Genomic DNA, 23132 nt, shown 5'->3' with positions numbered 1-23132 from the left:
CCTCTGCCTGTGTCTCTGCCTCTCTCTCTGTGTCTCTCATGAATAAATAAATAAAATCTTAAAAAAAAAAAAAGAAATTTAACAAAACAAATGAGAAAGAAAAAAAAGAGAGAGAGAAACCAAGAAACAGACTGCTAACTCTAGAGAACAAAATGATGATTACCAAAGGGAAGGTAGGAAGGGGGATGGGGGAAATAGGGGATAGGTATTAAAGAGTACACTTATGATGAAAAAATAAATGGTTAAATTGGGGGCAGTGCAGAGACGATGCTGGCATAGACTACAGCATAGACTACACTGTAGTAGTGGAGGTGGTAAGAAGTAGCCAGATTTTGGGTAGCATTTGATGTAGAGCCAGTTGGAGTTGCTATGGATTAGATACAGTGTGTAAGGAAGAAAAAAAAAAAGACTAGTTCCATAACAAGACCATCAAGATGAAGAAGGCTGCAGGTGGGGCAAGTTGTTGGATATAGAAATCTGGAGGTCAGGGGAAAAAGTCTGGTCTGGAATTACAAATGTGGGAGTTGTTGGCATACAGATGGTATTTAAAGCCAAAGGCTGAATGAGATCACTAGGGAAGTGACTGTGGGTCCAAGGACTGAGCCTTCAAGCACAGGGACATTAGGGAGAAAAAGAGGACTCAGCAAAGAAGACCAAATTGGAGCAATCAGGAAAAGGGAGAATGCTGGAATAAAAAACAAAAGAAAAGAAAATGCTAAATGGGCTTTTTAATGATGTGTAAAGAACTAGTGAAACTGATTACCTAGAGCATGGGGAAAAATAAAGAGGTGGGAATAATATATTTCAAATATATATATATATATTTTGTTGTTGCTGTTGAACCAAGTGAACGTATTATCTCTAATAACATACAGACATGATTTTTAAAATGTTAAGACAAGGGGCACCTGGGTGGGTCAGTCAAATGTCTGCCTTTGGCTCAAGTCATGATCCCAAGATCCTGGGATTGAGCCCCACATTGGACTCCCTGTTCAATGGGGAGCCTGCTCTCCCTCTCCCTCTGCCTGCTGCTCCCCACCCCAGCTTGTGCTTTCTGTCAAATAAATTTTAAAAATCTAAATAAAATACTAAGAAAAAACCCTCGCATTCATATCCTTTAAGAGGTGATTTAGCCTACAAAAGATGTTGGGGTTACAGGGGAGGGGAGATCACCTTACCTTTGCCTCAGGTTTCAAAGGAGAGGCAAAAATCCCAATTCTTCCAACACTCCTGACTGTCTTCACCCCCACCTGGCTCCTTCCCAGGGGAAGAAGAATGATTTCTGATTGACAAAAATTCCTTTATTCTTTGGTGTCTATCTGCCTGCAGAGCACACACAACCTAATCTGATCCTCAACTACTCAACATCAAGTTTATAGGGGTAAGCTCCTATGTTCAAGACCTGTGTGTGTCCTAGGCTACTTACAATAAGATGTGTGAACAGGTACAACTTTGAGGTTATTAGGCAGCTCCTTGTTGTTACACATACTACTCATTTTCCAAACGTAGATATTTTGGTTTCTATCTGACCAGTTTCTATCTCTTAATTTTCAAATTCCACAGGGTAAGGGAAATGGGTCTCCCTTAAATTTCCTATAAAGAAAATTATCTTCCAAGGAGATTGTCAGAAATGTGAACAAAAATGGTTTCTTTCTATGCATTTAGCAGTCAAAAACTGAAAACCTAAACATCCACTAGCAGAATATACTCTAAGTTTTTGAAGCCGACCATTTAAGAACATACTATGAAGTCATTAAAATTTGTTCTCAAAAACATTTTAATAACATAGGGAAAATGTTAAACTGAGTAAAAAAGCAGATTATATAACTTGATATATATACAACATGATTCAGTTAACACATAATACAGCTTATATCCATGTACTGAAAAAGGACTACAAGGGGGAACCTGGGTGGCTCAGTTGGTTAAGCTTCTGACTCTTGATTTCAGCTCAGGTCATGATCTATTGGGGTCACACCCAGCAAGGAGTCTGCTTGAGATTCTCTCCCTCTCACTCTGCCCCCTCCACCCACTTGCTTGCTCTTTCTCTCAAAACATCTTAAAAAGACTCTAAGAAAATAAAAATATTAGTAGTAAAATTTGTGATAGCATTATGAACAATTTGAATTTAATTTTATATTTGCTTGCATCTTCCAAATGTTTTGTAATAAAATTTTATCATTTTGATAATCAGAAAAAATTTAAGAAAAATCTTAAAATAAATTTAGTAGCAATATAAAAGAAAAAGACAGAGGAATTTAAAAGGAAAGGGGAGAGGGTGCCTGACTGGCTCTGTTGGAAGAGCACGTGATTCTCGATCTCAGGGTTGTGAGTTCAAGCCCCATGCTGGGTACAGAGATTACTTAAATAAATAAAACTTAAAAAAAAAAAAAGAAAAAGAAAAGAAAAGAAAAATAAAAGGGTAAAGTAGGTAGTTTGGCAGCAGTCATGCTCTGGAAAATATACCTGTTAAAATATTTTTTAAATATTTCAAAATAAATAAATAAATAATTTCATATACCAGCAATTAATAAGTGGGATTTATTTTTTTTAAAGATTTTATCCATCCATTAATGAGAGACACACAGAGAGAGAGAGAGAGCAGCAGAGACACAGGCAGAGGGAGAAGCAAGCTCCATGCAGGGAGCCCGATGTGGGATTCGATCCTAGGTCTCCAGGATCAGATCCTGGGCTGAAGGTGGCGCTAAACCGCTGAACCACCCAGGCTGCCCCATAAGTGGAATTTAAAACTAAAAGCACAATACCATTTATATTAGCGTATTTCCCCCCAAAAAGAAATTCCTACGTAGAAATCTAACAAAATACGTATAATATTTACATGAGACAAACTACAAAACTCTGATAAAAGAAATCAAAGAACTGAAGAAATGGAGAGATATTTCATGGTCATGAATAGCAAGACTCAAGATGCCAGTTCTTCCCAACTTGATCTACAGGTTCAATACATTCCCAGTCAAAATTCCAGCAAGTTATTTTGCGGATATTAATAAATTTGTTCTAAACTTTATATGTGGAGGCAAAGTATCCAGAATAGCCAACACAAAACTGAAGGACAAGAGCAAAGTTGAAAGACTAAAACTACCCAACTTCAAGACTTACTATAAAATTACAGTAACCAATACATGATGGTATTGATGAAAGAACAAATAGATCAATAGAATAGAATAGAGAGCCCAGAAACAGATTCACACAAATACAGTCAACGGATCTTTGACTGAAAAAAGGCACAGACAATACAATGGAGAAAAGACAGCCTTTCAACAAATGGTACTGGAACAAAAGGACAACCTCATGCAAAAATAAATAAATAAATGAATCTTGACATAGACCTTAAATCCTTCACAAAAATTTAATTCAAATTGAATCACAGACCTAAATGCAAAATGGAAAACTATAAAACTCCTACAAGATAACATAGGAGAAAAACCTAGATGACCTCAGGCATGGTGATAACAACCAAACCACATATCATCAAAGAAATCATTGGTAACCTGGACTTTATTACAATTTAAAACTTCTCAACTGTGAAGGACAAAACAAGAAAACTAGAGGATAAGCCACAGATCAGGAGAAAATATTTGCAAAAGACATATTTGATAGAGGCCCGTTATCCAAAATATACAAATAACTCATAAAACTCAACAGGAAAATGAACCCAATTAAAAAATAGAAAAAGACTTGAACAGACACCCCACAATAAAAATATATATAGATGGCAGATAAACCTATCATTGACGCTCTACATCATGTCATTAGAGAAATACAAATTAAGACAACAGTGAGATACCACTACACTCCTATTAAAATGACTAAAATCCAGAATACTGGCAAAACCAAATACTGACAAGCATGGGGAATGACATGAACCATCATTCACTGCCGGTGGGAATAAAAAATGGTACAACCACTTTAGAAGTATAGTGGTTTCTTATGAAACTAAACAAACTTTTACCTTATGATGCAGCGATCACATCCCTTGATATTTACCCAAAGCAGTAAAACCTATGTCCACACAAAAATGCACACAGAGATGTTCAAAGCAGCTTTAATCATAATTGCCAAAACTTGGAAGCAACCAATATGTCCTTCAGTAGGTGAATGGATAAAGAAATTGTGCTACATTCAGCGGAATACTGTTCAGTGGTAAAGAGAAACAAGCTATTGAGCCATGAAAATGGAGGAAGCTTTAGTCCATATTACTAAGTCAAAGAAGCCAATCTAAAAAGGCCACATACTGTAGGATTCCAACCAAATGACATTGGAGAAAAGGCAAAACTATGGAGACAGTAAAAAGATAAGTGGTTGCCAGGGGTTAGGGAGAGACAAAAAGGCAGAGCCCAGTGGATTCTTAGGGCACTGGAACTAATCTGTACTGATACAATAATGATGGGTACATGTCATTTTACGTTTGTCAAAACCTAGAGGATGTACAACACCAAGAGTGGACCTTAATGTAAGCTATGGTTTAGAGTAATAATGATGTCACTGTGTAGGTTCATCAACTGTCACAAATGTTCCACTCTGATTTAGGATATTGATAGTAGGGGAGGCTGTGCACATGTGATGTGTGGGGCAGACCACTCTCTGTACTTGCTGCCAGATTTGATATGAACCTAAAGCTGCTCTAAAAACTAAGGCTACTTAAAAGGGAAAAACTTTTCGATTGTCAAGGGAACTTTTAAAATATAGGAACTTTCAGTAATGAGCACTAGGTTTTATTTTATTTATTTTATTTTTTATTTTTTGAGCACTAGGTTTTAAAGTTCATGATAGGAGTACTCTCTAAAGATCATTTTGGTCTGTTATAGTCTGCTAGAGAATTTCCCGTGAAGATGAAAACAAAGAACACATTATTTGAGCTCTGGATATGGCCATCAAAAGTCTCTGTCCCTATTTGGCTGAGCTGTCTCCCCGGCTTGTCCACTCAGCTGGAGAGGAGAAGGTCAATCCTCATATGCTGCTCTACAGAATGAGCCCAACCCTTTCATATGGTCTTGTTCCTCCTGACAAAGGAACAAGTTCTCATAATAGTTCACACTAACATTTCACTTACTACCTTGAGAGAACAAGGCTTCAATATGAAGAAATGAGGTTCTAATAATAGGAACTGTTGTTATCAAGCAAAGGCCAATGGGAGAGAAATTAGGGAGCCACACAACTCCCACCTGCCTCTCCTATGGCAACGTGCCACTGCTAGCCCTATCTACTATCCCACTTGGGACCATTCACATTCCCTGGAAGGACCATTTACTTTGTGGATCCAAACCACTTTTGCCCCTAGGCACATTTTTTCTTTTTAGGGTGCACAGCAAACATGTTCCTGTCTTAGGATCTCTGTCCTTACCAGTCCCTCTGTTGAGAATATACTTCCTCAAATATCCATATGGCTTGCTCCCTCAATGGAAAAAGATTACCACTGAGATAGTTCTGGTTCCCTTGATTACCCAAGGTCTTCACATTTCTCTAACATCCTTGTTACTCATGGGTCACTGACAGATAATCAGAATGTTAGAGATGGAAGAGACCTCACACACCACCTATCTGATGGTTCCCAGACTTGACTCATCATTAGAATTACCCCAGAAGTTCTCTGTATTGGTTTGTTTTTTAATCAACAGAACCCCACAGGCTCCGCTTCCACAAATTCGGTCAAGTGGATCTGAAACGGAGCTCAGGAAGCTACATTTTTAAAAACAGTTCACATGTTTGACGATCACCAACCTAATTTACCACTTCTATTATTTTTTGTAGAAGAGAAAATAGAAGCACAGAGGGATGAGGTAATGTTCCCAAAGACACAGTGAGTTCAAGGCAGAGATGAACCCTCAGATCATAAGATCAGAGTAGCGAAGATCCCCAGATCAAAGATGCTTCCACTTTATCTGGTACTACAGGCTAGACTCTTGCATGTTAGATGTTTTGTTTTGTTTTGTTTTTAATTAAGTGAACAAACTAACAGCATTACTAATTTTTTAGGGTTTTACCTTCAGGCAAGGTAGGTGTACAAGTGAAAGAAAAGGGCACATCAAGAAAAAAAGACAGCATTTTAATTCACATCTGTTCTATAAAGACCAGAGAGTAGCTTGGGGTTTTGGGTTGTTTGTTTTTTAAGAAAAAAAAAAAAAAAAAGATGTATTTATTTATTCATGAGAGACACAGAGAGAGAGGCAGAGACATAGACGGGGAGAGGCAGACTCCCGGCAGGGACCCTAGGATCACACCCTGAGCAAAGGCAGACGCTCAACTGCTAAGCTACCGAGCTTGTGGTTCTTTAAACCTCTCTAAACTAGTAAGAGAAGGATTAAACCCTTCAGGATACAAATAATGATGGATGAATGTAGGTCTGATACCCAATAACCCATATAAACTTGGGATCCCACAAAAGGGGAAGAGAATTGCCAGGAACCTTGGTGTTGTTAGAGCCCACAGAATGGATTCCCTTTGGTGAATTCTGATGGGGAGTTTAATTATGATCTTAGATGGGTCACAGGTTACTGCTCTCACCAGTTCCCACAAGGGCTTGCTACATCATTATTCAGCAGTTATTCAGCTTTTGTTACTGTAACAATCAGAGGATAAGGGTAAGCCACAGCTTGACTCACAACAGGAGTCATAACAGAAGAACCAGGAATCATGGACTGGTGCAGCCTAGTATTCCAGCTCAACACACAGCTGAGTGAGACTCAAGGGAAAAAGACTTCGGAAGCTGCCCAATAACTTGGCCTGCAGACCCCAGAGCTGGAGTATCCGTATCTTCTGTCTGAAACACAGTCATTCTAGACATAATTAGTTATGCTAACTACTAACAAGGACTTGACCCTGTTAGGTCATCAACACTTAGCTAAAAAAAGACCCAGACAAAAGTTTACGTGAGTTGTCCGTCTACATCAAGCAAGTTCACACTCCCTTCAAAACCCCTCGATGCCAAGACTGCTCTGATTCATTGCCAAGAAGAAACATGGCCTCAGAGGGAAAAGATGGATGTTTTTTAAAACCTAAATCAGACACGACTTTGCAGCCATACCAAATTACCACTGCATTCCTTCATTCATTCACTCATTCTCAAATTACATCTCTGAATCCCAAACATCAGCCAGTGGAAATAAACTCCTAGTGAGTCAAATAAAATTCCTGCTGGCACATAAAATCAGTGAAAAGGGAAGGAATGCAGAAAGGGCAGAAGAACTTGTGACAGCAGTACTCGTTGCATCTGAAAGAGTCACACCCAGCAATTTCAACCTCTCTGTGAAGCTTGTTGCAAAGCACAAGACCGTCAGCTGACCAGGTTTTGGTTTTTTTCTCTACCCACTTCATTCAACCTGTCGGACAACTACATTTTCTACTTAGTATCAAAGCAGGATAGTTTTCACAGTGTTTCTAAGTGAAGAACACATGAAAAACACTCTCCCCAGCCCTACAAACTGCATTACATTTCAGCCCTTTTTCACTAAATTCTTCAGAACAGAATGCTTTGATCTGTTGCCTTAGCATATCTCTCTTTAAATCTGTAACTATCTTTGTTATTTCCTACTCAGTCATCCTAACAGCTATAAAGACTGGTAGTAAAATCGTCTCAGCTTATCTCTGTGAAGCAGTGAACTAGGGGAAAGGAAATAAACCCTGGTTTCTGTACTTCTTCTCTTAAGCAATTACCCCAAGCAAGCTAATCCTCTTTCTTTTTTGATAGAATTGGTTCATCCAAATTGCAGACAAGTCAGATAATACACACTCATCAATTCTTCAGCCCTTCCTGTCCTGGTGATTTCTAAGGCAGTACAAAGAGTCTCTGGTGAATCCAAATTCCAAAATATAAAAATTAAAGCACCATTGACTCTGAAGTGCTTTGTTTCAGTTCCTCTTCTATGTGGGGAGTGTATACTTTTTTAAGACAAGGTTATGTAAAATTTTCTCTTGCCATCAGAGAAACAATGATTCGCCGATAAGCTTGGCAAATAATACCAGATTTCTTATATAAACAGCCCCTATGGTTAACTAATTTGTTGGTAAAGTGAGAAAAATCAAGTCACTGACAGCTTTGCTATGGTTGGTATCTTAAGAAAGAAGGACACAATTACGGAAGACTATACTATATACCCAGCATCCTACAGTTACTAGATTTGTTGATTCTGGAATTTTGCAATATAATAAATGAAACTCCAATATCTGTCATTATTAAGGAGAACAGAAGTGAAGTCAAGAAGGACAGAATTCTATCCTGAAATATTTCATTCCACATGAAACATAATAGGAAAGATTAAAATGTTTCTTTCTGCAGTGAACTGTGTCAGTTTTACACTGTGGGCTGCTGTTAGGTATCTAAAATGACTCCTCCATATTCGCGGAATCTTTCTTTTCATCTTTAGAGTAACTGGAAAATCATGATGAAAGATGGGGGGGGGAGAAAATAAAAACCCTATTTATCAGTGTGGTCTTTAGCTAAAACCACCTAAAATTATTGATTTAAGATACACAGGAGCAAAAAGTCATACTTAACTGACTGCTACCTCATTTAGATGACTAGTGAAAACTTTGGAACCTAATCTTACAGGGTAAGCCCCTGTCAATAATTCACTCTACCCCCGAGACTGGTCCAAGTCCTAAAGAAATTCAGGAAACCAAGCACAACACTGCAAATAACGAATACGTTTTCAAGATCGTAGGAAGGGGAAGAGAAAGTGGATGAGATCTACCATGACAATTGGTTCTGACTAGAGATGAATTCCGATTCATTGACAAATATATGTCCTCACTCTACAGAATTCTTTTTTTTTAAATTTTTATTTATTTATGATAGTCACAGAGAGAGAGAGAGAGGCAGAGACACAGGCAGAGGGAGAAGCAGGCTCCATGCACCAGGAGCCCGATGTGGGATTTGATCCCGGGTCTCCAGGATCGCGCCCTGGGCCAAAGGCAGGCGCCAAACCGCTGCGCCACCCAGGGATCCCCCTCACTCTACAGAATTCTTAAAAAAAAAAAAAAAAAAAAGAAGTAAATCTAAAGGAAGTTAAAATAAGAAAAGGCAATAGTGGATATGAAAAATTTTTGTTAAAGTGTTGTTCAATAAAAATGATTAAAATCCACTAAAGAATATCAAGTTCACTGAAGTGATAAACAGACGGTCATACCAAAATATTTTCAAGTTTAAAAAAAAAGTTGTGTGGTCCTGCACATGTTTTCTTATGCTGATACTGTCCGCTCATCCCAAATATCTTTTTGGGGAATCTAGAAATGTATGAATAACACAAACAGAGATTACAAAAGGTCAGGATGCTACATCTTAGAATTTCAGAGGAGGAAAGGACCCCCCCCGCCCCCCCAATAATCTGACCCAACTTCATGGCCTAGAGTTAAAGTGAGACCAGAAAAGCCTCGAGACTCCCACATGGTGACAAGGCCCTTGGGCAGCAGAGCCAGGGATCAGGATCAGGATCCAGATCAACTGGGTGCCAATCCATTTCTCTTTCCTATCATTTAGCTGTCCTTTCTTGATAAGAAACAGATAATATAAAAGTGAAATTCTTTTTTTTTTTAAGATTTTATTTATTTATTCATGAGAGACACGGGGGGTGGGAGGTGGGGGCAAAGACATAGGCAGGGTTGGATAAGCAGGCTCCACACAGGGAGCCCAATGTGGGACTTGATCCTGGGACTCCAGGATTACACCCTGGGCCAAAGGCAGGCGCTAATAAACCCCTGAGCCACCCAGGGATCCCCTAAAAGTGAAATTCTTATCTGAATACTCAAATGTATTTTTCTAATGTACATCATTCATTGCCACTTCCTCTATAAATACCTCTCTTTAATTAAATGGACAGCATGTGACCCAGCACCTAAAAAATTACTTCCATACTTCTCCCTACTCTTCAATCAGCTGGGCTCTTATACTGGAGTAGACTATATACCATTCTGTTAAGTTTCTACTAAAGAAAGACAATGATTTTTATATGACAGGAAGTATATTCTGATTTTTAGTGAACCAAGAAATGTACTGATAAAGTTTGATGTTAATTTTAAGAAAGGCTGTATAAGGAAAAAAAATAACACTTAAGTGAATTTAGAAACTTACTTTTACACTGATCATGAGAATCAAGCTTAATTTGACTCTCCTACCTGTCTACAACAGATTTTGAAATGAAATGCAATTTTCAAAGGATTTTTCCTTCTCCTTGACATGTGATAAAATTCTTCACAAATATGTTTCAATTAAGAATTATTACTAATTAAATTAATAAATTCTTCCAAATGGATGACATAATCACCCTTAAGGAAAACAGTAAATGTAGTATTAGTCTCTTCATGTAAGCTCCATCATTTTTTTGTAAGCTCCATTATTAAAATTAGTTAAGCATGATACCATCCTTCTCATGAAAATAATTTTCCAGGAGACTGGACTCTCTCCCACCACCCTGCTTCCACCTACCATTCAAACTAAGAAGTGAGAACTTTCAGCCCTATGCCCCATCTACCAACTGCAGAGGTACTTCAGGACTGCAACCCTTTTTCCCCCTGATCATCTCTGTGAATGATACATATTGTTCAAACTTCAACACAGGACAAGGATGTAACCATTCCTTGCAAGCTGGCTCCAATAAAAGTAATGAAAAGTTAAGAAAGCAGATGGGTAGTAGAATTGAAACAGTAAAAAATGATAATAACAACCATGCCTACACCTTTTCTATACAGGAAAGGACTTGTTGCTACACACCCACCAACCACCCCATGACCTACAAAAAGTACTCTTGAAAAACAACTTTCAGATCAATATAATTTCATCTTTTTGGTACACAGTGATTTAAAGCAAAATTTCTCTGAGACTTTAAATAAAAGTTTCAAACCTGTGGCTGAGTTCCAAGCGATCAGTAGTACCCCTTCCTACCCTGGCACGTTTTCGAGTCTTTGTGCATAAAGGTGTCTTGATAGTTCTCCCAGCACCAGAACCGGCATGACACACACATCTGGCTGACTCCTGCCAGCCCCCTGGCCGATTTGCAGTCTTCGCTGTGCCGCCACACATCCCCTAGGTGGTTGAACTTTCTTCGGGTTTATCCTGACTACCAACATGGACTCGGGACACAAATGCTGAAGATTCTTTGTTGTCTGAGGGATATTCCAAACTGACCAGCCATCCTAAATAATCACGGTACTCCCTATACAGTAGGTGAGGCGAGCTACTTGGCAGTAGCTACTAGTTTCCTCTTTCAAAATTAAAAATAGAGAGAGAGAGAGAGGGGGAAAGGAACATTCATGTGTTATGTAAATTAAGCCTGCCAAAGTATTAGGAAGTCAGATGTATCCATCCAGTTATAAAATATGCTCTCAGCAGGACCATTATAAACAGACACATCCAAATCCCACTTCCTACTTTTGTTCCTAAGCTTGCACTCCGGTCTGCAAAAGACAAAACACTCCACAGGTTGAGCAGCTTGGTCTGACTCATTCCATCTGTGCTCCCCTGTTGGAGATTATGTAGTAGTCAATTAATTGGTCACAAGACCTATTCATATGGCTCTGGGCAAATGCAGTGACTTGCCTTCAGCTGCAAGGTTGTTCTGACATTGGCCACACCACCCTCTTTAATGGCTCTCATGTGAGCAAGTGTCAGCTGACTGGTCTTACTCTGCAACCTTGCAAAACCCTACCCATAGCAAGTGAGGGAGATAGTTACACACAACAAAGGTAGGGCTTAATACACAGGAGTTGGGGAGGGAGAGTAGGGACACATCATTGCTTTAATACCAAATAGACACAGTTATATAATTAAGAAAAATTATATACATACACATACATAAGAAAAATAATAATAAATGAGAAGCCATAAACCCTCTGACATAACTCTTACACTAAATTCCCGATTCCTGGGTATATTCAGGCCAAGAAAACCCTGAACTGCCAGAATGTAAGGACAGAAGTTCACTTTTGAATTCTGACATTAACATACTTCATCTGTAAAATGAAATAATGCTATAGGATCAATATGATTTTTCCACAGTATTATGAGTTCATGGAAAAAGTAAGAAGAAATAAAAAGCATAGGTCCTTAAAATACAGGTCAGATCTTGAAAACTATAAGGGATTGTCTTAACTCTTTTTTTTTTCCTCATCCTTGAATTTGGCTGAAGAAAATATTAATAGATCCTTAAAATCTGATGAACCTTTGGCTGGGTCTCTAGCATCAAGAGGTTTTAAATGTGTCTTTATAATGGCAGCCAATTATTTTACCCCACAGTGTGAGAAAAATCTAATGATATTGGGGCAGAGGCTTCAATTACATTAAGACATCATTATCTGTGTGACTCTAAAGTTCCTTTATAACAAACCCAAAAAAGATCTTAAATACATCCTCCCTTGAGAAATAAAGATTGCAACACACCTACAACAATGACTAGATTTCTCTGTTCACGTGATAAACTGATAGTGCCAAGATAAAACCAGATTAGGAGAAAATGAATTCATTTTTCCAGAAAGGGGAACACATTTTGACCTTAAAGCTTAACTATGTGGCCACCATGTGATCATGGGTTCTTCTTTTTCCCCTGAACTGTCTTTAACATCACTTTCTCTTTTTAAACAGAGACTCAGAAGCTCACTTATGCAAGCACTATAACTCTTCCACTTTAGGCACAGAACAGCTGGATGAGCAAAGGCTGAAAGGAAAGCCTCCTTTTGCCATTATCACACTGACTTCCTAAGTGGCCCAAGTGAGGCTCCAAATCAGTGTCTCCAATTCACCCACATTTTTACCTCCTCTAAAATCACAGGAGAAACGAAAGTATAGTTTGTCAGAAAGAAAACTGCAGGCCCCAAATGGTGTTACTCCAGCCACACCAAGTCATCAAACCGGAGCTTAATAACTAACTTCACTGCAGTTTCAACCTCCCCTAGCATTCTGTTTTAACCTGTCAAATCAGGAATTTTCAAATAAGCACCAATGAGGAAATCTAGCACACGGGTCCCCTCCACCAACCCCTACAAAGGAAGCTAAGGTAATCTGTATAGTAAGACCCCTGACCTTCTTTTGTTTTCTTTTGCTTATACCTTTCTTTCTCCCCCCTTCTTCCTATAAAAACATTCCATTTTGAACAACTCCTTGGAACATCCCTCTGTTTGCTAGGTGGGATATTGCTTGATTCATGAGTCATTTAATAAAGCCAATTAGATCTTCAAATTTACTCAGCTGAATTTTATTTTTTAACATGTTCACTGTTGATGTCTGGCACCTAAAAATGCCAAAATAACTGAATTTTATAAACTATGTACAAGTGCTGGGGGAACATACCCCATTTTTTATATGTAAAAAAAGAATGAAGTTTTAAAAATGTAATACTAACAGATATTTATCTAGGATCTAATGAAAGGACATGAAATCCTCTTTTTTTCCCCTAACTTTGAGACAGGGGTGGAGGCGCAGAGAGAGTAAGAGAGAGAGGATCTTAAGCAGGCTCCATGCCCAGTGTGGAGCCAGACGCAGAGCTTCATCTTACAACCCTGAAATCATGACTTGAGCCTAAATCAAGGAGTTGGACACTTAATGGACTAAGCCACCTCGACACCCACGAATCTCTCTTTTTAAACACGTATTCTAAATAATTATTCAACCTATATTATCATAATATTTGCATTGATAGCAGTATTTGAAGCCTTTAGAAAATATAAGATATCAGGATGATTGAACAGCTTCATGGCTAACTATTAAACATAAAAAATGAAGCAAACATTTTAAATGATCAGAATAATAAGAGATGAAATGACAACATAGTTACAAAGGATAACTGGATGAAATAAGGATCAAACTGCATTGGGAAGGAATTCCCTTAAACAGAAGCTAAACACCTTCTGTATGTTTCTTTCATTCAGCCAGCCATCTTTAACTAAACACTACACACCAGTCACTGTTTCTCCCTAAATTGAGTCAGCATACCTTTTATCCACCTAGGCTAAGTGGTGCTCAAACTCAGTATGCTTATAAACACAGATTGCTGAGCCTGCCCCCAGGGTTTCTGATTCAGCAGTTCCCAGGTGGAGTCTGAGAATGTACATTTCTAACAAGTTCTGAGGATGCTGTTGCTGCTTGTCTGGGAACTACACATTTGAGAAACACTTCCTTGGTAAAAAATTCATTTTCCCCATGATGACTTCCTAGGCTAGAAGATCTTTTTCTCCCTTGAATTCTTCTGTAATTTTTGTTTAAAGATTTATTTTAGAAAAAGAGAGACAGAGTGCATGTGAGTAGCAGGTGGGGGTGAGGGGCAGAGGGAGAAGAGAGAGAGAACCCTCAAGTAGACTCCCCATTGAGCATGGAGCCTGATGCAGGGGCTCAATCCCAGGACCCTGAGATCATGACCTGTGCTGAAATCAAGAGTCGCGTGCTTAACAACTGAGCCACGCAGGCATCCCCCTCTATAATTTTTTTAAACCACACTTTTAACATTTAACATATAACTGCTTTGCAACATAGTGTATGTACCTTATGATCCTAACTAGATCATAAATTTTGAGTATAAAAACTGGGTTTGACATTCATCTTTGTACCTCACACAGGTCTTACACTCGGTAGATGTTTTTTGATAGTTTCTTTTTTTTTAATTTTTATTTATTTATGATAGTCACACACACACACAGAGAGAGAGAGAGAGAGAGAGGCAGAGACATAGGCAGAGGGAGAAGCAGGCTCCATGCACTGGGAGCCCGACGTGGGATTCGATCCCGGGTCTCCAGGATCGCGTCCTAGGCCAAAGGCAGGCGCCAAACCGCTGCAACACCCAGGGATCCCCTTTTTGATAGTTTCAAAGTAAACATTCAGTGGTATTTTTTTTTTAATTTATTTATGATAGTCACAGAGAGAGAGAGAGAGAGAGAGGCAGAGACACAGGCAGAGGGAGAAGCAGGCTCCATGCACCGGAAGCCCAACGTGGGATTCGATCCCGGGTCTCCAGGATCGCGCCCTGGGCCAAAGGCAGGCGCCAAACCGCTGCGCCACCCAGGGATCCCAACATTCAGTGGTATTAAACCAATGATATGAATCTATCTACAACAAGCAGTGTTCTCCTTTAACAGTCTAATGCATATTTTCTGACCAAGAGGGTGATTGTGCTTAAACACACACACACACCATCTTTCTCTCATTTATGATGGCAAAAGTTCCTTTAGATGCTTTAACATTTTGTGTTCACTCCAATCAATGCGACTCATGCAGCATCGTAACAGAAAGAAATTTAAAACTTTTAAAAAGTGGGGATGCCTGGGTGGCTCAGTGGTTAAGCGTCTGCCTTTAGCTCAGGGAGTGATCCTGGAGTCCCGGGATCAAGTCCCACATCGGGCTGCCTGCAAGGAGACTGCTTCTCCCTCTGCCTATGTCTCTGCCTCTCTCTCTGTCTCTTGTGAATAAATAAATAAAACCTTAAAAAAAAAAAAAAAAGCTTTTAAAAAGTGAAAGAGCCATTTCCTCTGTCCCTCCCCTTAATAACCTTTAATTCCACAGCTCAAAAATCTGATAAAATGTAATAGAGATGTATATCAAAACCACAACCACTGTACTTAGATGCCTCTGTATGACTCCAGATTTCCTTTTATGTTTAAATGGGAGTTTTAAAACTTCTTCAGTAAATGGAAAAAACAAGTAATAGTTATATCAACATAACCATTCTTCTGAGAAGTTCTGAAACCACTTTAAAGCATAAAGTTGAACAAAAATCAAAACGGCTGCACTAATGCTTCAGCAAAGCTCAGTTTTTAAAGTCACCTTTTCCTTCTCTTCTGCAAACCTCCCCTCCTCCCTTCTTTGAGGCTTTTGTTTCAGGAACCCAGAACCACTCTAAAGACATGATCGAGAAGGCTAGTAGCAGAGACATAGTTCCTGCCCAAACCAGCTAGATCCTCTATTTCCTTATAAAACCCCCTTACCCCTTCCTCGGGGAGGGCTCGCAGTTTTTGAAGGCCGTAGCCTCCTGCAGCCTCGTTTGCCCAGCAAAGCAATAAAACTATTGTTCCTCTTTATCCCAAACTCTGTCTTCGTGTTATATTTTGGCTCCAAAGCACAGAGGTCATTTTTCAACAACAATCAGAGTAGCTCATACAGTAGCTAAGAGAAAGATACCTTTAGATCTTTGGTGCCCCAAATTCTGTTCTATACCTCAATTTGATCTTTCTTTTCTCTCAGTCTTCTGTTTCCTGAAATGGAATCATACTCATCTAGGTACCCATACTATATGACTCATTATCATGCTGGACATCCTGATATTTAAATACTACACAACATACATACAAAATTTATCATCATCCTTTGTAATGCTACTCATGGTAAAGTTCTCTATTTCCTTCACACATTTAAGAAAGTATCTGAAGTCACTGCCTGAATTCCTGCATTCTACCTCCAATTCAATACATTGACTTGAACTGCTGCTGTCACCAGAGATACTTTCACAATACACATGAACTATAGCAGATGTTAGAGGGGAAGATTAGGGAAGTGTGGAAGTATGGTGAAGTCACATGACAGTTGTAAGGAAGGAAGACTACTGGTTCAACTTTTTTTTTTTTAAGTAAATCCTCCCCCCCCCCCCAATGGGGCTCAGATGTACAACCCTGAGATCAAGAATCACGAGGGATGCCTGGGTGGCTCAGTGGCTGAGCATCTGTCTGGCTCAGGTCATGATCCCAGGGTCCTGGGATCAAGTCCCACATGGGGCTCCACCACGAGGGAGCCTACTTCTCCCTCTGCTTATGTCTCTGCCTCTCTTTCCCTGTATTTCTCATAAATAAAATAAAATCTTAAAAAAAAAAAAAAGTCATGTGCTCTGACAGAGTCAGACAGGTGTCCCTGGTTCAACTTTTTAACCTTTATGTGTATTGTTTCCAATCTCATAGCTGGTACTAAGTGGTCCTAGAAAAGAATGCTACATTTATGAGTTCAGAAATGGTGTAAGTATCATTGGGATCACACAGCAAATACTTGTTACTGAAAATACTAGTCCAACCCCATTTTTTGCCATTGGCCAAAATCTCTAATCAACCAGAACACTATTTCCTGTTGTACACAGACTCCTCTGCAACTCCTTCCAATGCGGTGTTCTGGGGACCCACTGAAATCCAAGATTTAGTATCTGAGGAAAAATCCATTCCCATGCCTAATTTAGAGATGGGATAATTAAAGTTAGGAAGGTTTCAAGGTAAGCATTCATGCATTTCTGCATCCCCTTGACTTCACACTCTTCAGGTGATAAAAATAGTGATCACTGTATGTAATGAAAAATTAACTTAAAAGCCACAACTGAGAGAGATGGGTTTAAACAGAGAAAAAATGAAGGCCTAACATAACATAGTTTCCAAAAAGTCCAGCCTAATTATTCCTATCTAATGTAACTTTCTATGAAGAATCTTTCTCTGGATGCCTGGGTGGCTCATTCAGTTAAGTATCTAACTCTTGATTTCTGCTCAGGTCACGATCTTAGGGTCGTGGGATGGAGCCTTACGTCAGACTCTGCTCAGCGCAGAGTCTGCTTGTTTTTCTCCCCACCCCACCCCCACCTGCACACGTGCTCTCTTGCTCTCGATCTCCAAAATAAATAAATAAAATCTTTAAAAAAATCTTTCTCTGCCTATTCACATTACCTTAATGAGAAAAAGGGAACAATAAATGGGGGGAACTCCTGATCCACAGCTACTACAACTGACCCTCCTTTTATCAGAACAACTCACTCTCTTCCATAAAACCTTTTCCACATCCACGAACAACTGATCACAAGCCTTTTTACCAGTAGTTTTCAAAGCATGATCCCCAGAAGCAGACAAAAAAGGTTATGAGATGCTGGCAAATTACTGTTTCTTGGGCACCTAGGTAGTTGGTTGAGCATCTATCTGCCTTTGGTGGTGATCTCAAGGTCCTGGGATTGAGTCCCACACATCAGGCTCCCCATATGGAGCCTGCTTCTCCCTCTGCCTATATCTCTGCCTATGTCTCTCTTTTAAAAAAAATTGTTTCGGGAATCCCTGGGTGGCTCAGTGGTTTGGCGCCTGCCTTCGGCCCAGGACATGGTCCCGGAGTCCTGGGATAGAGTCCTGCATCGGGCTCCCCACATGGAGCCTGCTTCTCCCTCTGCCTGTCTCTGCCTCTCTCTCCTTCTCTCTGTGTATCTCATGAATAAATAAATAAAATCTTTAAAAAAAAGTATTGCTTCTTATCTGAGTGCTGGTGCTGTGAATATGTAGCAAGCGGAATATGTATATTTTTTCATCTGTATATTAAAGTTCAATTTGATTTTTTTAATTTACTTGAGAGATTTAAAAAAATTTTTTTTGAGAGAGAGAATGAGAGAGAGAGAGAGAGAGAGCATGGGGACACACAAGTGGGAGGAAGGAGCAGAGGAAAGGAAGAAGCAGACTACCTGCTGAGCAGGGAAGCAGAAGTGGTGCTGATCCCAGGACCCGGAGATCATGACCTGAGCTAAAGGCAGATGCTTAACTGACTCAGCCACCCAGGCACCCCCAAATTATTTTTTTCAATAAAAGGCACTCATGCTAGGCTAGCACAAATGGATTAAGGCAAGGGGATAAGATAGTTTTCCTGAAGCAGTATGTTTTGGGGGAATGGGCTTTGGAAACAGATAAACAGATCCAGGATTAACATCAAGTCTGTCAATATTTGGTTGTTTTCGGATATGTGATCATGAACAGCTCCCAAAACCTAAGCAGCAGCCCATCTATACAATACTATTTAAGTATGCAATCAGAAAATAATACACCTGCCATAATGCACTCTAAACTTCACTGACAAGCTTAGCACTCAGGAAATTTGGCAAAATGTACAAACTCAGTCACGCCAGGTAGATAATAACCTAGCCAGGTTTATAAAGTGCTTATTCTACATGCCAGGCATTGTTCTAACAATGTTTCATTTGATCACAGAAGTTGGTAGCTCTAATCTCTTCTTTTAACAGAGGAAGAGAATGGAGCACAGGAAGGTTAAGGAACTGGTCCAAAGTATGTAGCTTGTTAGAGGCAGAGCCAGGATGTAAATCCAGGCATCCTGGCTCACAAGTGAGCCACACCACTCATCCTCACACTACTCTGGCAGGAGGTGCATAACGGCACCTGACCATGTGAGGACTGATTTAGGAAGAGATTTGAGAGGAGGCAGTTGAATATCATTGACTGACAAATTAACTCAAATTCTTTCTCTTACATCTCGAAACCCACACCACTTACAATGTTTGGATTCTTACTAATGCAGTCCTCTGTGAGGACAAGGTCCCAGTCATGTGCATTGTGGGTGACTAAGTCTCTTGTCAGACACCTTGCCATGAACCCTGCCCTGCTCTCTGGTAAACAAGCCCTGTACAGGAGCCAAGCACACCAGCCATCCCACAGGATGCCTACTTTGCCCTCCTCTCTGACCCTGTCCAGTTCAGTACTTCAACTGAGGGACACACTCCTAAGCAGAGTGATTTTTTGATCCATACAAAGTTAGCTCAAATGTACAACAAAGTCAACCAGTATTACTCCTTTGACTTAAAGTGAAGAACTACCTGGAGACAATTTAGCTTTCAGATTTAGATAAAAGGTACATGGAAATTCAGGATGACCTTGTAGTACTCATAATTATAACCCAGATTATTTTCTACTCCTATATACCCATACTTTGAAAAACAAAGCATATGTTACCCAGCACAGAAAAGCAACTGACAGAATGAATGAATGAATGAATGAATGAATGGCATGTTTTCAAGGAATCTTTGAAACACAGAAAAATTATGTTACAAACTTAGATTAAAAAAACAGGATACAAAATTGTACATGTACTTTTGATAACAAGTGTGCTTTTAAAAAACCAAACCTAGAAAAAATAACAAGGAAGAAAAATTAGAATGTCTGAATGGCGAGACTAAGAATGCCTTTCCTTTTATTTTTCTCTACTTTCCAATTTTAGGATATGTATTATTTACAAACAATGGTAAGAGCTACTTTATTTTTTAAATTCTTGCTGCCAAATCAGTAATGAACACTTGATTTCTTTATTCTATAACAATTCTGCAGGCTTTATTGTAAGGAAATTGTCAGAGTCAAAACAATTTCAGACAGCTGAAAGGAAAAGCAAAGCATTCACCCTGCAAGAGTGCAATTCTACTCACACTATTTGTCCTTCAACATAATTGCTATCATTAAGATTTATATAAGCCAGCAAAAAGTATATAGCTGCAGCTATATACTCTTTTACAGTGTCTAACTAAAAACAAAACTCCCCAATTTCCTTTTATTTGGAGATTCAGTTTTATAACCTAGTAGCAATACAATATACATAACAATGACAGGATTTTTAAGCTACACAACGTTACACTTTTTTTTTTTTTTTAAAGTGCTTTTCAAAGGCTATCTAACCAAGTAATAGCATGCTTACAACACAGATAAGGAAAAGAAAGATGAGACTCCAGGAGATTCTCAACTTAATAAATGAAACCGTGGATCTGAGGATGAGAGTTACAATTAAACTGTGGTTGTACCGATTTCACATCTAAACTTTAACATGACAAAGAGGTGGCCAGGCCTGCTAATTCAAGGCTAGAAGGCTCTGCTGCGTTAACTCCCCACCCACAAGAAGGGGCACTGCTTGTTTTTTTTTTTTTTTTTTTTTGCTTGTCTTTTTGTCTCAGTAAAATGATTCACCCTTTCTGGAATCAGCCAGATAACCAGCAATTTAGGTAAAAACTTAAAAACTTTCATCAGTTCTTTTTAAGGGTCACTATCAGACCTCAATCTACAATCCTTTTCCCTATGCATGATTTTTACTCATCCCCACGTTTCACTGAAATTAATAACCACACAATGTCTTTTAAGATCTCCTAAAGTTTGAAACATATTAGCAACAAAACATTACACAACTTTTAAAGTTTAACTCTGATGTCCAGCTGGGTTGTCACTAGCATTTGGACCTTAGCATAAGTATCAGCAGTCCAAATCTGATTAAGAAGTTGGAAACTGAGCTACTGAGCTGGAGCTGGATTTCATCTCTGAAATCATTCACTGGCCTCTGATTCTCTGCGAAGCATGTGAGCAGGGCACCCAGTTACAAAGAAAAGAAGAGGAGTCTGACCACAACTGAGGGTGGGTGGGGCCGCGGACTGGGAGTCCCAGGACACTTGGATGGCCTGGCCAGCCATTCAGACTGCAGAAGGGGCAGTAGCAGTGGTGGTGGCAGTGGGTGCTGTAGTGCAATGTGTCTAAGCTAATAATGGGCTGAAGAGGCAAGATGGTGTAGGGCTGCCTGGGCGTTCTGGCCTCATAAGGTGCTTACGGCACCAGTTGATCTCCCCCCCCCACACACACACTTATTTTATCATTATTTTAGACAGTTAAGCTGTTTTTGAAGTTTCAGAAGGAAGGATGTGTATAAATAAGGCAGGGCTCAAAACAGGCCCGGAATGCTGCTACCCACCCTCCAGGGCACAGAGATAGCTTATATATAATGTCTTGAAATTTGGTGTGTCATTGGAGGGGGCACTACCGCCTGCCCCTGGGGTCCTGTTTTATTTTCTGAAAATCACTCATGAGACTGCTGTCCTCACTGCTCCAGCCTCTGTACCACCTCTGCTGCTGCCTGGCAAGAGAAAGGGGGGGGGGGCGGGGAGGGCATGGTATCCATAATTCTTAAACATGAATTCAATTTTTTATAAAAAAAGTTGCCTTAAAGAGCTATTCAGAAATTCCAATTCAACACAGTGGCTCACTCACTCAATTTTTTTTTAATTTAAATATTTTTATTTATTTATTCATAGAGACACACACAGAGAGAGAGAGGCAGAGACACAGGCAGAGGGAGAAGCAGGCTCCATGCAGGGAGCCTGACGTGGGACTCGATCCCGGGGCCTCCAGGATCACACCCCAGGCTGCAGGTGGCGCTAAACCGCTGCACCACAGGGGCTGCCCCAATTTTTTAAAGATTTTATTTATTTATTCATGAGAGACAGAGAGAGACAGAGGCAGAGACACAGGCAGAGGGAGAAGCAGGCTCCATGCAGGGAGCCAGATGCGGGACTCAACCCCAGCTCTCTGGGATCATGCGCTGGGCAAAAGACAGGCACTAAACCACTAAGCCACCCAGAGATCCCTCACTCTACCTATTTGACCAAAAATGACTCTATGCTATTGCCAGTTTTCAGTGTACCCACTTTCCCCAACAAAACTGTCACTATTATTACCAAATTGTATAATTCATGAGAAGCATACTAGAAAAAAATACCTAGTAGAGAACTCTCAGCTATCTCCATCCCTTCCGTTGAGGTAAGCTATAGCATAATGAAATTTTTCTGATGATCTGGAACAGAATCAGCCTGGATTACTCTAACTCCAAGTCCTAAAATGCTGTCAGTACTGAGACACAGCCCACATGCCCAAGCCACAACTAAAGATTCAGGCACCCTGGCTAGGCATTAAGACCCTCTGCAATAACCCTTCTCATTTTTCTGCATCTTCATTTTTTTTTTAAAGACTGTATTTTAATTTGTAAGTAATATCTACCCCCAACATGGGGCCCAAACTCATGACCCAGTGATCAAGAGCTGCATGCTCTACCAACTAGGCCAGACAGGCGCCTCAGTTCTGTACCTTCTTATGAGCCTTGTTCCATTCAGGTAAGCTACCCTATGTCTCATACTAGACAGGTGTCTGAGTCTTCCTGGAGAAGAGTTTCATTGTAAAAAGGACTTTCTCTCCCTCTCTCTTATATTTACAGCATTAAAAAAAACATTTTTAACCATTTGTAATTTTTCTTGACATTTATAACGTGAGGATACAACTATCTTACAGAGGAACAAATTAATTCAATCAAATTACTGTAAATGGTATTACACAAACAGTAACTATTATTATTGTAACAATTATTACAGCCATTGGGATAATTCTGGAATTTTACAAGTTATTCATCAATCTGTGCTGTAATTACATAAAACATCAAATGGGATTAAAGAAAATCAAAAGCATAGGATACTCTTCTACAATTTATAAAGACAGCTCATTGGTTTGCAGAATAATTTATTAACTTGCCTTCAATATATACTATCTAAAGACTTAGGACTCCATTTATTTATCCTTTCAAATATTTGATGTGTCAGCCTCCGTTCAGG

General features: G+C 39.5%; 1 protein-coding gene across 4 annotated transcripts in view; it reads right to left on the bottom strand.

The window, feature by feature from the left end:
* FNIP2 (folliculin interacting protein 2) overlaps positions 1-23132 on the bottom strand; it is a 132279-nt gene that overhangs the window by 79430 nt on the left and 29717 nt on the right. Inside the window, exon 1 of one of the 4 annotated variants that reach the window (XM_072773782.1) lies at positions 10857-11462. The exons of 2 other annotated variants lie outside the window; for them this stretch is intronic. In XM_072773782.1, the coding sequence (XP_072629883.1) occupies positions 10857-11035 (179 nt within the window). In that variant the 5' untranslated portion in view covers positions 11036-11462. Of the gene's footprint in view, positions 1-10856; positions 11463-23132 lie in introns of those variants that run through there. One more of the 4 variants, XM_072773784.1, reaches the window with a different exon arrangement.

Source organism: Canis lupus, chromosome 13 (assembly GCF_048164855.1).
Source record: "Canis lupus baileyi chromosome 13, mCanLup2.hap1, whole genome shotgun sequence".
NCBI classification, from domain to species: Eukaryota; Metazoa; Chordata; class Mammalia; order Carnivora; family Canidae; genus Canis; species Canis lupus.
Note: the sequence above shows the minus strand (reverse complement) of the source record. Positions and strands in the feature narration are given on the sequence as shown.